General features: G+C 38.5%; 1 protein-coding gene across 1 annotated transcript; it reads left to right on the plus strand.

The window, feature by feature from the left end:
* Positions 1-5,134: 5,134 nt before the first annotated feature.
* Positions 5,135-15,424, plus strand: LOC135946385 (uncharacterized). The gene is given in 5 exon segments (XM_065494596.1): positions 5,135-5,212; positions 9,806-10,252; positions 10,818-11,189; positions 12,486-12,740; positions 14,978-15,424. Coding segments are annotated over 5 exon segments (1,599 nt in total).
* The last annotated feature ends 2,916 nt before the right edge of the window (positions 15,425-18,340 follow it).

The raw sequence follows: 18,340 nt of genomic DNA on the forward strand, positions 1-18,340 counted from the left end.
TGACTCATTTAAAAGGTTCATGGCTAACCAGGATTTTAAGGCCTCTGAGATCTACCTAATTGAAAGGGATATATTTTTATTAACAGACACGCTTGTCACGGTTTTCACTATTTGATTTGTAAAAATTGACCTATTATCACTCCTGCGCGAGTGAGGCTGACTGTGAGAGCAAATTCTGTGATAAAGCAATCAGTTTCTGCCATTTCCTCGAATGCGATAAGAACAATTTGACGCTGTGCCAAGCCGCCAAAGCAAAATCGAGCGTTGATCTGTGATTTAATTATGTATATTATGTCTCATGTACACCTTTTGTGTCTGATAAAAGATTTCATTCATTCATTATTAATTTAATTTTAAATTTATATCGCAAACTTTTATCTAATAGTCTGTTGAAATTTTTTAACAACAAGGTAACTCCAGGTTTTGTAACATATCACATTTTTTCAGAAAAAAAACAATTTTTTTGCAATTAATAAAATTCTATTACTGGCGTGTTTTGCAATTTTTAGCATTTTTGGAGCCCCGTGCATTTCTTCAGAAGATATTAAATTTTTAAGTTGCGGCTACAAAAAATATCTATAACAATATATTTTTGCTACCATTTCTAGGACTGCGCCGTCGCCCAACTGGGCCGCGTTTACAGGGTTAACGCAAAAATTAAAATTAATTGAATTATTTTAGCAATTTATTGTAATTAATTTGATATTGATGAAATCATTGCTAAAGTTTAATTAAAAACGGGCGGGCGGGCTAGCTGAGCCTGGCTAAAATATTTGTGGTTTAAAGGTGATTTAGGGGTACTTTTTTAGATTGATTTTTTTACGAGCCATTTTCTGATACATTAAACCAAGAGCAATTCGCAATCGTGATAATCGATATTAAAATTCTTTTAAGATGCGAACAAGGCTACATCAATGTACAATTGCTGCAACCCTGTGGGTCGCGAATGGCTGCAACACAGAGAAACCAGAGAATATTATTAGTGCCCTCCGACCCTCTAACTTACAGCTTGCAGAACTGGGAGGCCTCCTGAAGTGCCAAACGCAGAGCTCGCTGCCGCGGCGGCCGCCTCTCACGCTCGTTCGTCTTTCGTGTTAAATATTGCTACTTCTCTCTTAATTCTTTCGGCGGTCCTTAGGCCCAAGCACGCTCAATTGGACTAGGTTTCTCGCTATCAATTTGTAAAATCCCGAGCACATATCTTGATTATTCAGCGTCGAGAGCCACGCGAGGCCACAAGCCGAGAATAAGCAGGATGTGCAGCGGTTATCAATCTAGGTAATTTTCTATGAGCTTTAAGACAGTTAAAGGGTGCTTCTCAGCGAGCCTTGAATTAATATTGAAATATTGAAATGAGCCTTTAAAGTAATAAATAAATATTCAGTTCGGTTTATAGCTCCTTTAATAATGCTGCTGGTTCGTCAGTAGGACAAGAGAGAATTAACACACAAGAATTTACGATTTTAGAAAATTGGTTGAGCTTGGTTTATTGGTTCTAAATGGCTCTAACAGAAAAGAAAGACTTGCGATCGCGAAGTTGGCCGTTATTTAAGTTACTGAGATTGAATTTAGCGCGGGTGATAATTAGACAAATAAAAAGGAAAATTCTTACTGTAACTGGCAAGGCAAAAAGGGCCGTTAACTGGTGGAAGGCAGGAGTGATGCTGCTCGGCAGTGGTCACTTGGTCAGGAAACCGTCTCCGATCTGAGCCGGCGAGAGTTGCCTCGAAGCTCGGGGGAAGGGGTGGATGTGACACCGCTTGGGGTGTCACGTGCCAGTCAGGGATTGGAGGAATACAGTTTGGGGGGCGCAACCGCTATTTTAAGTTACACAGTGCTCGCTTCGCGTTGAAGGAAAAATAAATAAATAACGGCCAATTTTATACATAAAACGGTGTGGCTCTTGGGTGGCAGCCGTTTCATCTGCAGGGCGAAAGAAAGCCAGGGCGAATGAGACTGAGTCATATCACGACACTGTGAAAATGAAAAAATCGGTTAAAAAAATCTTAAATTGTTTATAGAGGAAATCCTGGAAATTCCTTGTTTCCAATGCATAAACTAAAGTGGTTGCAAAAATAGCATGCTTTTCAAATAGCGAGGACTGTCTCTTTATAGTTGAAATCCTATTTTATTTCACAACAAAGCGTTTCGCACGCTGTTGAACAGATCTCGACGAGAGGAATCGAAATCTGACAAGAAAATATGTTCAAGCGCTGGAAGTTTTGGGGAAAATTTGCATAATTTGAACTTTAAATGTAGTAATTGGTTCATTTTTGATTAGAACAAATTCTTTATCGATCAACTGCTTAATGCATTCAATAATCCAAATAATTTTCAATTTTCACCCTGTATCAATCCACTTTAGGTGCTTTGGTTCAATATCCTGAAATAATTGTGCGTCTAGAGGTCGCTCCCCGCGGCCGTTGCTTGTCTGACGAAAGTAAAAGCGGTCGCAGCAGGTAGAAAATCCTGCAATCAGCAGCATCTCACTCACAGCATTTCACACAATAATATACACAATATCCGGAGAATGATTTAATTTTCATTGAAATTATTGTTTAAATTTAAGATGTCAAAAATATTATCTATTTATTCCTTAATTATCTATTAATATATTTGAGAAAAAAATACAAATTTCTAAATAAATTTAAGATTTTACAAATTTTCATGATTTAATGCTAGTTTAGTATCCGAAACAAAAATGTAATTGCATTTTGGACAGAGTATTATTTTTAGAGATGTTTTGAATTAAATTCTGATGCACTTTAATAATAAAAAAAAAACACACGAAGAACATGTGTGTAATCGGTGTTTGCGGCATTTAGCTACACCAAAATTTAAAAAAATCTTTAATTTCAATAGAGGAGTGATTTTCTCAAGATGATTTTATTGTCGTTAAAAAAATCCCGAGAGGGGCGAGTGCATCATTCCCACTTTTGCACCTGCCAGAAAAGAAAAGGCTCGAATTATCTTGCCGACACGAAATAAAAAACCGACTCAGGGCTTTGAGAGGTACGAGGGGTAGATAAAGATCATAGAACCCAAGAGTGCATGTGTGTGTGTCATCTCATTCCGTGACGCAGGCAGTCGAGTTTGGATCGTGGCCGCGATGAGAGCCGTGTTGCTGGTGTTCGCGTCGCTCTTTTTGGCCTTGTCCGCGCAGGACGAGCGTCCGGCTGTCCCGTTCAGCGTGGTCGAGCGCATCAGGCAGCTGCGCAACCACCTGACCGACCTGCGAAGCAGCCGCGCGCCGGTGACCGAGGCTGCCGCGCCCAGCACCGAGTTCAGGGCGCAGCACCCTGACGCCAGGCCCCGCCGCCGGCGCACCACGACCGAGCTGCTCGCCTGGGAAATACACAGTTTCACCCAGCGCATCCTCGAAGGCATGGACGAGCTCAGTCGAGACGTCAACCGCGAACTGCAGCAGGTCGAGAAGAACTTGCAGGTCGAATATTAAATTCAAATACAAAATTTTAAACAGAATAAAATTCGTTAAATCTAAATAGATCTGAATTAACTCTCGCACTTAAAAAATTAAAAATCGAGGAGAAAATGTCCATGTCATAAAAGAAGTACCAAAAATTAATTTTTAAAATAAAAATAAATTATTAGCATTCTGCAACAGTCAGGGTGAGGGTGCTGGTATGGAAAGAAATAAAATTCATGTTCACTTTTCGGTTCAATTCAGTGCTTGATGGTATGTTCAGACATTTTTTAATTATTTATCTACATTTTATAGATTTTCACATTGGTTTTTGTTGCAAGAGAATGCTAATCTTTATTTCCCGAATTTATTTATAAAGTTAAATAAATTATCTGAAGCTTGGAAATTAATTTGTGGTGATAATTTTAGATGAAATATGGTTTTTTAATATTTAAAATTTCCCCATCACAATTTTCTTACATATGACATCACTTTTTGGGGGGTTGAAATTATTTTCAATGATTTTAGCTTCAAAAAATGACCTCTAATATCGGTTCCACTTGCAAAATTCGATTATTTTCGATGAAAATTTGGATTTTTCGAGGTTTTAAATTTTTTCCTAGCTCTCTGTCAGTCAGCAGCTGACTTTCGTTGCTCCACAGGATAAAAAAATCAATTTTGGAATTTCCCTTAAACTTACTAAGTTGCCATTTTTATCTTTGGAGAAAATCAGATCAAAGGTTTGCATGCCAACCAAGCGGCGAGCATAAATTGTCTCCATGGAAACCATAATTATTTGTTTCCCCAGAAAAGAAATTTAGCTCAAATTTCACACACCATTGGATAGATCGGGATGAGAGGGATTGAATAAAAACGAAAAATCATCGAAAACCGTTTAATTTTTCGAGAAATTCGGCAATCTGAAATTTAACTGTTCCGCTCAGTCCTGATGAGACAAATTGCTGCTAATTTTCGCAAACAATAAACTCCAGACTCCAAAATCCTGGAAAGTCCTTGTTGCCTATGCATGTACTGATTCATTATAGGATTCAGTTGAAGCCAAAATTGACCCAAGTAGTCGAATAATTTTTTTAGAAAAATGTTTTCAAAGTTATCATGCGCTTTTGAATTTTCAACTGTCGAGGACTGTCTCCTTACTTGCAATTCTATTTTATTTCACTAAAAAAGAGTTTCCCTAAAAGTTTTCACACGCTTTTGGACAGATTTTGACCAGAGGAATCGAAATACACCAAGAAAATGTGGTCAAGCGTTGGAAATTTCGGAGAAAATTGGAAAAATTGGAAATTTTACTGTAGCAAGATCCTTATTTTTTGATTAGGACAAATAATGTTTTATCGCATCCAACATTGAAATAATTTTCAATTGTCACCCTGCATCGATCCACTTTTATTTTAAAATTTGAATCATCCAATAATTTGTCTATTTCGAAACAGAAAAATGCGATTATTTATAATTAATAAAATTGCATAATTGCAGGCTTTGCACGTGGCACAGCAGCGTCTGCCTGGTCAGCTGCGGTTCGGTCTGCGACTGGACAGGATGGTGACCGCCGTGCACGAGGTGGACGCCATGTTCAGGAAGATGTCGAGTCTCATGAAAGGCAGCGGCTGGTCGGAGCACACGCTGCGCCGATTTGCGCAGGACGTGCTCTCGCACGGGCCCGGCTCGCTTTCCGAGCAACTGCAGGTCATGCACCACGACCTCCTCGACACCGTCGAAACGCACGGCAGGGAGGGCATCCTCCAGCTCGTTCTCAGGGCCGTCCAGGTACATTTTTAATGATGTTTTAATTTACATGAAAAATTTAACCCTTAGCAACCAATTTATTTCATTTACTTCTGACTAAAAGTGCCCCAAAATCCAATTTTTCGAATTTTACCGGTTAATAAGTAAAAAATGGGAAATTAATTGCTTCCGGGGGTAGAAAAATTATGAAAATTTAATGATGAGAAGATAAAAAATAGTACTTTTGAGACTTGAAAGTTTTTCCTATTTTTTTTTTTAAATTGTGGATTTTCGAAATAGGTCTGTATGTGTTTGGTCTTCATTAAAATTAACCAGTTGATAGTAGCGTTAAAAACTGTTAAAAAGTAACAAATTGTTGTCCAGGGGTAGATAGAATCTGAAGACAAATTTTGTGCATAAGCTTTTTTGCCTTAATTGACCGACAAAACAAATGAGAAAACTCCGACTTTCCGGTTTCTGCGGGTTTTGCGGTCGATCAAAGAAAAATCTGAGAATTTTTAGCACTTCGTAACTTTGCTCAGGGTGGTCCTAGAACAAAAATTAAAAAACCATTTAACTCTCCTTAACAAGGCAAACAACTTTTATGCAGATTTCAAAGTGGTAGGTCAAAGGCCACGGTCATCAAAATTGTTTTTTGATTTTAAACTCAAAATTTGAAAAGGAATGTATTGAAATTTTTTATTTTTTTCATAGCCATTTTTTAAAGCACAAAAATAAGTCATATACGTTAAAATTTGGAATAGTGTTTTGCTTCGTTTATTTAATAAAAAAAAAAATGAAAACTTCGAAAACCCTTGTTTTTGAGGTTTTGATAAGTAAAAAACGATGATCGACCAAATATCAACTTCCAATCATCTGATTTTAAGAAAACCGCATACTGTTAGACTCGCCTCGACGTCCCCAAGTGTACTAAAGGGGCGGTATGAGACCCGCCATCCCACAACCCCCCTTTTAACTCCCTTAATAACGGGAAATTTAGCATTTTTCGTCCGTTTCAAAGTTTCAACACATTAGCACGACGTTGACGAGTAATTGTCTTCTTCAGACCAACTCAGTTCCTTAGTTCACTTCAAGACGAGTCAAATGGTACGTATTTTTTGTAAATAAGACCAATACAACTCGAGATTCGGGTGCACAAAGGTTTTTATCGAGACGCGATGCAATTAAAATGCTTGTGATGAGCACCAAATCACGAATGATTAGGTTCAATGTTCAACGCTTTAATTTTTCCAGATCTGTATAGTGAGATTGACAGCAATTTCCACACAGAGTGTCTTTCGAGGCAACGAAAATCTATGTTGATGTACAATCAAGATAAAGCAGCAAATATTTGTGCAGGGTCCATTCCTATATTATGTGCTGCGTGTTATGTGTTTCAGATTTTTATATTTTAAATTAAACCAGTGTTATTTTTGGCCTTCTTGTGTAACTGTGACAATTGGACTGATTTAAATACGAAAAATTGGGACTGTCTGAAATAAAAACAAAACAATTCATTCATTGCCGTTAATAAATTTATTTAAAAAGATTCGCGCAACTTTGTTTGGGCGGACAACTGTTTATTTGTCAACGTGAAAATACAAATTATCTTTCGCGTCCGCAGGCTTTAACTCTGGCCGCAGGACGAGGATCATCCTTTAACTGTTTTAAAGCTCATAGAAAATTTCCTAGATTGATAACCGCTGCACATCCTGCTTATTCTCGGCTTGTGGCCTCGCGTGGCTCTCGACGTAATAATCAAGATCAAGTAGGACAAGAGAGAATTAACACACAAGAATTTAAGATTTTAGAAAATTGGTTGAGTTTGGTTTATTGGTTCTGTGGTGGCTCTGACTCTCTCCCACACTTTGTGCTAGTGCACCCTGGCTCGCGCAACTTCTAAATTGTAATATCGATGAATTGAGGACACAATTAGTCAGCTAATTAATGTTGTTAATTTAAGTACATTTTGAGATAGGAGATATGGGGGAAACTTCTGGAGGTTTTCAGCACCATCTTAAGTGGGGGTGAGAAGTCACACGAGCACAGGGCGCACTAGCACAAAGTGTGGGAGAGAGTCAGAGAGAGTCAGAGCCACCACAGTTCTGAATGGCTCTAACAGAAAAGAAAGACTTGCGATCGTGAAGTTGGCCGTAATATAAGTTACTGAGGTTGAATTTAGCGTAGGCGAGACTTAGACAAATAAAGGGGAACGGTTTTATTACATTTTAAATTTATTTAAATTCAACCAACAACTGAGGGGGAAAATCGACGGTTGAACTATAGCTTCCGGAATGTCTGAGTTGTGTGTAGTTTTTTCCCTCATTTCCCTCAAAATCATTGACTCTTGAACACTATTGAAATAACTGATATGCAAGTAGGAACGGAGTAAACTAATTGAATGAGTTTTTTTATCGGAATGAATACTTGACAATAAAATACATAAGGCTCAGTGAAATTGTTGTAACACCCTCTCTGGCCTGTTAGTGACCTTGCTTAGAGACGCCATGACCAGGCGCCCAATATCAAGAACAAAAATGCTTATTTCTGTGGCTGGCTGGATGACGCGTATACGGTGCATACTGTTTCTTACTTTTCTATGGGGTTTCGCGGCTGCTTTTTTAGTCATTATTAGTTGCTTTTTTGGCTTTCGGCAATTTTCTTGCTCGAAAATACACCCTTTTTACACGCTTTATATCTTACATTTTTTGCTTTTTTTATCAAACAATAAATTTATTATTTTACTTATATTTATTTATTATCTAACAAAAGTGTATGATAGTAAAAAGTGGAAAAAAGAGTATTGTTCCCCTCTTTTTTTTTGTCTTCAGCTGCTGCTGCAATTCCCCTCTATTATGGCTTGTTTTTTATAGCAGGTAATGCACCCGCACTTCCCTGCTTTCAACCAATTTTGAAAATTTGGAAAAAAGCAAGCACTGCAAGCAACTTTTGGAAAAAAGCGGCTAGAGCGAGAAGAAAAAGCGAAAAAAAGCGCTTTAGAGAAAGGACAAGAGAGAGCTTGGAAAGCAAGGAAATTGGGTAGAAACGCTTGCACACTGCAAGCAATTCTTGAAAAAAAACGGCTGCCTTTTGGGTCTCTGGTTTGATGGATTATATTGTTTCCCTTGAAACCCCCCATCCCGTGCCTAGCGAGAACCTTCAGATAAACAGGAAGTCCATTCATGGGGCATGGGGGCAAATAACAATAACATTCTTTGCTCGCGGGAGGGAGGGTGCTTTAGCAGGCACAAGGACGTTTATACTTGCTGTGCACTGTAAAATGCCTTTCCCAACAGAAGTTTCCCATTTTTACTGACTCCATGTGGAGTCAGCCAAATAAATGGCAGACTTAATTTTTATGATGCTATTCTCGTCAATTCTGCTTGATCAGTGAGCCAATTTAATCCTCTAGCTCGTAAAACTTCTTAACAGTACGCAAGAAAAAATAATGCCCAGTTTGATAGTCGAATTTATAATTATTGGGGTTTGTATGATTAAATTTTATTTTAAAATAAAATAAATCCGACGGAATCTAGTCCGAGTGCCGGGCGCGGTAAGGGCGCTTCAACTGGAAATTAACCGCGGATATAATAAGCTATATTTTAGCTCTACAATAATCGATTGGTTGGCGTGGCACCTTAAAATAATGGGTCGGAGGAATGGTTATAGTATCTTTGGTCTCTTTGGGAAAATTATTAGCTTTTGGCCACTCTGTGCATACGCGGTAAATAAAAGGGCTTGATATATCATGATTACACGCTATACGCAATAAATTTTACTTACAAAGCTGAAGCCATAGTGTTGCACTTGAGAGAGAAAACTGAAATCTCCGAAGTCCGCTGGAAGAATGAATCCGGGAGAGACGGCACTGACACGCTGGGGGCTGCGGGCATCGCGCTGGCCGCTGCGTTTATTGGTCAGTCACGTTTCATTCATGCACATTGCCGAAAATCGTGAAACCCCTGCGAGTGAAATGTATATATTAGGCAACCTGACATACCTTCTTGCAACACAGAGTGAATTTTTTAAGGCCTGTCAGGTGAAAGAACAGTAAAGCCAACTACAACATAATTAGAAAAGTTGCAAAAGATAAAAGCGTACGTAGCGGAGAAGGTCAATTGATGGAGTGGCCCCAGCGACAAGAACCGGAAATAGAGCAGAGAAAATCGACTTGAGGCTTAATTTATACTACTTCTCTAGTTTTTATACCATTTTAATATCGTTAAGATATTCAGAAAGCTGATTTTAATTTCCAGTTTTTTATATTCAGCAACATTTTTCTCACAAAATTCGTCTGAAAATTCCAACTGGTTGTCAGAGAACCTTCAATTTTTTTTTAGGAAAAATCGAAATACCAAAAAATTAGTTAATTTATTCGAGAACAATCTCAGAAAAATTATTTTTTTCATTTTCGGGAAAACCCACTTTCTTTTCCACTTCCAAACCAAACTTTACTTCCTACTCTTTGTTTCAATTTGAATTGTAGTTTTCAGGCAATGGAAAAAAATTTGAATGTTTAAGTTTTTCCCGTTCTTCCTCTCTCAAATTCAAATCGTATAGAAATTTAATCATGCACTGCATGTACTTGCTCGACACAAAAATAATTACTTTTATTTTTCCATTGCATTGTTGTAGAATTACGAGAGCATCGTGTGCAACTTGCGAATGTCGCCGCAACAGGTGATTCACAACATATACACGCTGGTCGCTCTTGCCGAGCTCAAAGGATACGCAATGATGCAGTACTCGCTCACTTTGCAACGCTATTTCACGAATGGTATACACTTTTCTTGAATAAAAATAAGAAAATTAGGTAATAATAATTTTCCAGAGACTTTTCACGCGGAGGAAGAGTTGCTACGCGAGACGACGGAGCAGAGATCGATGGAAAAGGTGGCGGCGACGATCGCGGCGATGAAGACTTCTGGTCGCCAAGTGTGGCGATGCGACCCTGAGAAACACGTGGAAAACGAGACCTTCGTCCAGCTGACCGAGCTGCTGCAGGGTTACGTGCAGAACGAGCGCGACCTCAACTCTGATCAGGCGTGCACGAGCACCTGTGGATATTACACCTACACTAAGGTGGACAATAATCATGATTTTGGAACATTTTTATATGAGATAGCAGCGGGGGCCAGATTCGTGCGACGCGCAGATATGGCGTCTGGTGGAGTAACGGTCACGTGAAAATGCGCAAAAAGAAGCAAATTTTGGTTAACACTGTGACATAATTTGCATTTGTCTTTTGGATCGTGAAAACAAACTCTTGACACTCGTACGGCAATCCGAAGAGAGCTTTTTGTTTCCAAAATTCAGACGGCATCTTGGATCTGCGCAGTGCGAACCAATTTTATCGCACATCTGGACCCCGCTGTTAGAAAGGAAAGAGAGTTAATAACTTTTTATTTATTTATAAAGGTATTGTTTTGTTATTCTTTAATGTGATTTACTTTTTTTAAATATAATAATTTTAGCAATAATTTCTGTTCCACCTATGACATAGAACACCAAAAAATAAAATTATTTAAAATAAATTTAATGCTAACATAAAATAAAATTCAACTTTCTGATCGCTTTACTAAAGCAATTATTTATTTCAAATAATCGTAAATCAGTGAAATCTGATACAATTAAATAATCCATCCAGGTCTTCAGCTGCAGCGATGCCGAGTTGTGTTACAGACAGCGTTTGTGCAGAGGCAAGGTGGTCAAGTGCGAGCCGCTGGGCATGTCCGGCAGCGTGTGTCTGTCCGAGCAGCGCCACCGGCGTTACGACCGGCTCGTGTTCTCGGACACGAGAGGCTCGGTGCCCAAGTGCTCTACGCCGGCCGTGCTTCTAAATAGTTGGTACCAGTTGCTGCTGCTCAAGAAGTGCAGCTACTGCTTCTGCGTGTGCGACGAGGACGGACCCTACTCGGACAGGCACTTCAGCTTGAGGCCCGCCGTGTCCGACGTCGACGCCGGTTTTGTCGTCATTGGAGTTAGGATCGTTAAGCTCAACAGGGTCCTCCACCTCCAGGTGAGGAAAGCCGTTCTTTTACTATGATTTATTTAAGAACAGTTTTTATAATTAATTTTAAAGTTTAATCTTTAAAAAGATTTCGTTACCAATTTTAATTATTTCAAGAAGGAAAAAAATTTTTAAAAAATATTTGTGGACAGCTTCAAATACTTAACACGCTTCGGTTTGAAAATTTTTTCGGAAAAGTAAAAAAATTACTTTTCAGGGCATTTTTTGTGGGGGCTTTTTGAGCTGCGGGGAAGAATGGGGATCACTTTATAATCCATTCGACGTGGAATTTCAGCACGAGTCCAACAAACATTGGCTTTTGGATGTACGACCTATAGGAGCCGAGTTATTAATTTTATAATGTGAAAAAACATTTAGTGACATTACTAAATTTTGGTTTTCGGGGTCCAGTGGGGGCCCTATGGGCCTTAGACACACGGTTGTTATAAAAATCGATGCCCCTCGGTGGTGCAAGTCCCCTCCGTATGCGGTTTTCCAACATCCGATTTTTTTAGAATTACTGGGATTTTATTAATTTTTAAATTTCGGAGAACTCGAAATTTTCATTTCACCTCGAAAAAGATTTTAATTGTGTTTAACGCCTAGACATCTTTGCTATGCATCGAATGAAGATCATTTTGTAAAATTTTTGTCACAATTTATCGTTTCTCAAGGTTTTTTTCTACAGAAGTGGGATTTTGCATGTTTTTCGACTCATTATTTTGACCTCCAAATAGACATATCTTCGGTCCAGGACAAAAATGCGAAAAAACCTAATGTGAATTTGATCTGGAATCATTTCGAGACCAATTACGAGCCGATCCAATCAAAACCCCCGGCTCCATCTTAATTTTAAGATTTTAAAACGTGTTTTTTTCACGTTTCTCATAATGGGAAATTGAAAATTCGCCACTTTTCCCGCAGAGGGATCCAGACTGCGATCTTCGCTGTTCCACCGCAAATGCAGGCCTGACGCTGGTCTGGCAACCGATTTTGAGGTTATTGGCGCACGTAGAAAAATTAAATTTCATTTTTTTTCGGTTTCCCGGAAAGTGCACATCCGAAAATGTTTTTATTTTTAATAAAATTCGACAGATTAATGGATGTTAGTCACGAGGTCTCAAACGAATAGTCTCAACGAGCCCTACCACCTGACTTACCCTGACTACCTTTTTCAGGGTCCTCTCCACCCTGAGATCGGTCCCGGGTCCACTTTTCACGATTTTTCCGACGGCTCGCCGCCCCTTTTGTTTTTAATAAATTGATTGCAATACAAAAAACCGAACAAAAAATTTTTGGTTTCAGGTACAGCAGGCTAAGGTGGAGGTTTCAGGGCTGTTGGTCAACGTGAGCAGTGCGGAGTGGGCGCCAGTCGAGGCGTTCAGCTTGGAGAGTGCAAAAAAGAACGTCGACTTCCACCAAATGGGCTTCTTTGATCGCGCCTTCGACCTCGACGTGTTGGTGGCGCCGCCCGGATACGTGCTCACGGGCATCCGCTTCCGGCGCATCGGCACCCACCTCAATCCTGAAATCAGGGTGACGCCCATCGACCTGCGGCAGGTAGATGAGAATTTTTTCTTAATTCAATTCTTTACTGAAAAATTTATCAAAAATAGCAAGTTATAAACTGGAGATATTTTCAAGTTAAAATTTAGAAGCAACGTCCTCGGGTGGTATTTTTATTTTTATTTCAGGTTGTTAGAATGTGGCATCACCTAGTTACTTAAATATAAATATGGAAAAATGAAATCTCAATGTACATACCGAGGAATAAATTTCTAATTTCAACTTGAAATTTTTGGATGGTTTTGCTGAAATAAAATTAAAAAAAAATAATTCCCATTTACACAAAATAATTAGTCTTTTACATTACGATTCCATAAAATTAAATTTTTTTGTAGATTTTCACGACAGGGAGTGTTCATACAACACAGTTCCTGTTCGTGCAATCTACGCAGCATATGTGAAATGCCATTCTTTGCCTATGCACTTGGCTAGGTCTGTGCACGTCTAGAAGCTAAAATGGTTTTAATTGTATTAATTTTGATTATTTTACTTTTTGAAAATAATTTCTCTTGCATAGATGTGGTCAATATTTCCATAATTATAAAATCAATCTTAGATTTGCAAATGTTTCCTTTGCATTTATTTAACGCGAAGCAATGCTTTGCTGTTGGAACTCTTGAGATAAATGTTGTAGACCCAAAATGAGGACGCCGTTCTCTGCTATTTATACTGATCTGTCAAAATTATTGGTGGTATTATTATCAGGGTTCGCCAAAGCACTAATCACCAGCTGGGAAAAACAACCAATTTTGGATTTTTTTCTTCGCCTTTTTTCCAAATTCAACCGCGAAAAGGTCACATTTTGCGCCATAAAAATGCGATGATGACAGAAAGAGTTTAAAATGTTGGGCTTTTAAACTGATTTTATTGTACTCCCTTTTTTGGTCATTCATCATGAGAGTTTTTTATCTTCAATAAAAATGCATGTGTTACGGAAAAACCCATGAATAAAAATCCAATAAATACTTTGATCCAAACTGAAAACTTTTAGAGGATGTTTCCACAAGTTTTTTTGTTTCTTACCGCATTTCTATCTCTGTAGCTATCATAAATCATAAGAACGGAGTTATCGCTGATTTTCTAAAATAAAAAAGTCGTTTGAAAAATGCAAATAAATGTAGCGCCATATTTCAGTGTCTGGAAAACCTCTTATCGAGCCTTACAATATTTAATTTGTGCCGCGGAAAACTCCAGCATTTTTTGGCGATGGTAAAATTGATCGATAACAGTTCTACGCCAGATTTCACCCTAGATTAAAATCTGAGGTCCAATTAAATTCATAAAAAATTGGAGATCAATTTGGGTCAATTTTAATCTTAGTAAAAAAGTATCAGTGATAAATGGGAAAATTTGCTAATAATTTCTTCAACGACACGTATGATAAATCGATCTTGGAAATCCTTGTTTTCACTGCATGAACTCATCCCTTTTTGTAGCGTTGAAGCCAAAATTGACCTAAGCAGCCGTGTAAATTTTTTGAGAAATGCGGCTGCAAAATTAACTTGCTTTTTAAATGGCGAGGACTGTCTCCTTACTTGAAATCCTATTTTATTTCACAACAAAGCATTTCCCTAAAACGCTGTTGGACAGATCTCGACGAGAGGAATCAAAATCTGCAAGAAAATGGGGTCAAGCACTGTAAATTTTGGAAAATTTAATTATTACAGTAGCAAAGTCCATTTTTTATTATTGCAAATTGTAGAACAAGTTGTTTATTGTATCCAACAATTCAAATTGTATTTTTCCACTACTACGAAGAATTGGTCCAGGAATGATACTGCAAAAGCCTGGAAAATGCTTGTTGCCAATGCATAAATTCGCCCCTTATGATTCAGTTAAAGCCTAAATTGACATAAGAAGCGCTGTAATTTTTCGAGAAAATTGGCTGGAAAGTTACCGTGCTTTTTAAATGGTAATGGCTGTCTCCTTACTTGAAATCCGATTTAATTTCAAAAGCAAGAGTTTCCCCAATAAGTGGCATACACCGTTGGACAGATCTCGACGAGAGGAATCGGAATATGCCAAGAAAATATGTTCAACCACTCTACATTTTGGAGAAAATCGGCAAAATTTGAATTTTTAATGTACAAAGGTCCTTTTTTATTATTGCAAATTGTTGAACAAATTTTTTATGACATCTAACAATTTAAATAATTTTCAATTTAAAATTTTCCAATTTGTCAATTGAACCATCTGAGAAAAGTTTGTTAAAAGTGAAAATTGTTTTTCAGGGAATCCTGAGCGCGAGCATGTCGATCTGGTTCGGCAACGACAACACGGCGAGCGCCGTGCAACTGCCGCGAACGCGTCTGGAGCTTCCGTCCCTGGACCTGCCTTCGAGGGCCGCGTGGCGCAGCCGGGCCCACCTCGACTCAGACCGCTTCCTCTACTTCGAACACTCGGACGTGTACTCGGACGCCGCTCAGTCGACGGTGCCATTCGTGGACGCGCAGTCGGTGGCGCCTCGGCCGCCGGTGCTGCTCTCTGGCGCCGGCACGGTGCACAGGGGCGCCAAGGGCTCTGCCGGATTCGTCGGCCTCCGCGTCGTCACCTACGACTTTGGACAGCTGCTCGCACTCGGCCTGCCTGAAGGTGCGGCTGATTCTTCGACTTCGAAACCACTCAGTGCAGGCGAATTCGTCAAGGCTGCTAAGATGAAAAAGGGTCGCTTCAATTGAGTTTTTTTTTTTTGGTTGACTCTGGGAAAAAGTTAACAATTTTTCCTCTTTAACAAATGATTTTAAAGTTTTTGGTGTCAAGAAGCACAAAATTAGATAATTATTTATCCAAAAAATAAAACATACTCATTTTATATCTCAATTGAATGCCAAATTCCTGGCAAGGAAACTTGTAGAATTCTTGACTTTTTTATTGTTCCATTTCATCGGATATATGTGGTCAAAATATTTCAATTTGACTATTTCACCGACTTAAATATTATTTTAAAAATACAGTTTTTGATGAATTTGTTTTAAAACCATTATTTGATGTGTCAATTTAAACATTATAAGAGGAAGAGGATCTGAAATTTCCTCTTGAATACTGTATTGAGATTTGTAAGTTTTTAATGTGGATTAAAACTAAACATATTCTGAAAGCTTGTGAAATACAAACAATATTACAAGCAGACAAAATGCCGTATTTTTACTTATTGACTGTATTTTTCTGTGGTAAAATTTTACCCCAGAAAATTAGCTTCATAATTGCGTAGATTGTATCTTTTGGATCGTAAAAACAAACTCTTGACACGCTCATACGGTATTTTATTTTCCGATTAAATGTACCATGCGACTGTATCTGTCGGCCTCTGTTGTAGAATTTTCGTTTTGTTCCACAACGTCCCACGATTTTTGGGCCAAATCTGCATCGAATGATATGTATTTGACTCGTCCCCAATGTCTTGTTCAGCAACTATACAGGGGAAAAGTATGTAATGTTTTAAATTGCAATAAAAAGCAGGGTTGCTCAGGAATTTTTATTGATAATTTTCTCTTCCGGTTAGTATCCGAGGTGGAAGTCAGCGAAAAGAGTTGAAAACAGGAGTAGTCCATGGTAAAAGAGTGCTTTCCTCTTTTTCTAGAAACCCTTAACTTTGAAACGAATGAATATTTTTTAATCATCTCTCTCTGCCAAAGAAAAAATGAGAAACGTACCAGCTACAAAAATGTGAATTTTTTCGTCCTTATTCGTCTCTCTTGGCACCTAAAAGTGAAATAACAAAATTGTTGCGGGCGTTGAGCTCTCCAGAGGTTAATATTCTTCCACGTTTGGTTGGCATTTGTTCGGAGTGTAGCAGAGGAGGAATTAAATCGATTTGACAAAAGGAAATTTCCTAGCAATTTGTAAAATTTGAAATGATATAGGATAAATTTGTACCAGCCCGTTGGCTCGCATTGTTAAGGCACTCTCAGGAGTGTCATGCAGCAATGGGCGGTATTTGAGCAGTTCGGAGATCTAAAATACTGGCTACCCAATGTCAGAGATGGCAAAAAGTGGTTGGTTTAGTGACTCGAAATGCTCAAATAGCTCAACGGGCTGGTTTGCACCTTTCCAGCATGCGTGATTTGGCTTCACGGTACAAATGTCTAGCGTTTCAATGCAGTCCTCGGTGCGGAGGCAAGTGACCCTTGAGTGGGTTGGGTCCCTGTGCGGCCCGATGCGCCCATGTTATCCGTTCGCGGTGTTATTCGCACTCGGAATTCAGCATTCGTGCCAGTGCAGTGCGCGCCCTTCCCGGTCCTCCGGTCCTCGGACAGAGATAAAAAGAGCAAAAAAAAAGGAAAATGATGCTCAGTTGAAATAAAATCAACTTCCTTGGTGCACAGCGAGATATCAACTGAACATCATGACACCCTCGAGTGTATCATCGGCGCTCTGCTTAGCGCGAACTCTTAAATTTTTTTATTAACTTTGAATATGTGGCAGAGTGCTTCCCCCTGCGTTGGTATCTATCCCATACAAAGTTTATTTTTCATTTCATGAAGCACTGGCAAATATTGAATTATAATTCATAGCATTAATTATTAATATGATATCTTTAATTTAATTGATTAAATAATATGAAATGAATTGGTTGAAAGATTACTTTAAGTTCTCTGAGAGCCTCTGTGGAAATAATTAGATCCCTTTTTAATATTGTCTTGTGTTATTTGGGTTATTTGAATTAATTTCGGTTTTACCGAAAGCGGTTCTATTGGTAAACAATATTTTTTGGAAAATTGGCATTGCGGAGGTTATTTAATGAAGACCGGTCAAGATTAAACCATCGCATGCATCGGCTTCACCACGGTAGCCTCTCGTTTTAAGAAACCGTGGAAGTATTACGCCGCACCAAAGTCCCAATTCAAATTCAGAAATAGAAGCTTGCAATTAGGATTTGCAATTGGCTTAAAAGCTTAAAAATATGTTTGTTAACTCATGAATAATTAAAACAATTTTTAATCTCTAAATATTTTGTTTTGCACTAATCCAAAAAAATATTCAAGGTTAAATTGATTGATTAAAATTAGGTGAACTTTTAAAAAAATTAAGCTGATAACAGACAACAATATTGTGCTATGTATTTAAAGAAACAAATTTTTTATCAAACCGCTCACAGTCTATTTTATATGATTTGATATTCAAATTGTTGTAAATATAACGCAATTAATTAATATCTCTGCTCCTGTTGGGTTAAGCTTAGTTCTGAATATAACTAAAAAAATCCTAAATCCAAAATAAATCAAAGAAATCAAATTCGATTATTCTACGCCAATTAGCACCGTAATTATGAAATTTTTGGTTTGCAGCAAAAGTAATCTAGCTCTGCTCTCTAACAAGTCAAAGCGGTGTGTACAGGATCGTTGGTTTTCATTAAAAAAATCATATTTGCTTATGCCGTGGCGGCCGCGCCTCTAATCTGTAGGCGCATCTCTGGTTATGATGTGTTGCAAGAAGGTTTGTCAGGTTGCCTATACACGCTTCACTCGACGGGGTTTCACGAACGTTGGCAATGTGCATCAATGAAAATGTGATTGACCAATAAGCAGCGGCCAGAGATGCCCTCGGCCCGCCAGCGTCATCAGTGCAGTGCATCTCCTCCCTTCACGGAGTCA

The sequence above is a fragment of the Cloeon dipterum genome, chromosome X (assembly GCF_949628265.1).
Source record: "Cloeon dipterum chromosome X, ieCloDipt1.1, whole genome shotgun sequence".
Lineage (NCBI taxonomy): Eukaryota > Metazoa > Arthropoda > Insecta > Ephemeroptera > Baetidae > Cloeon > Cloeon dipterum.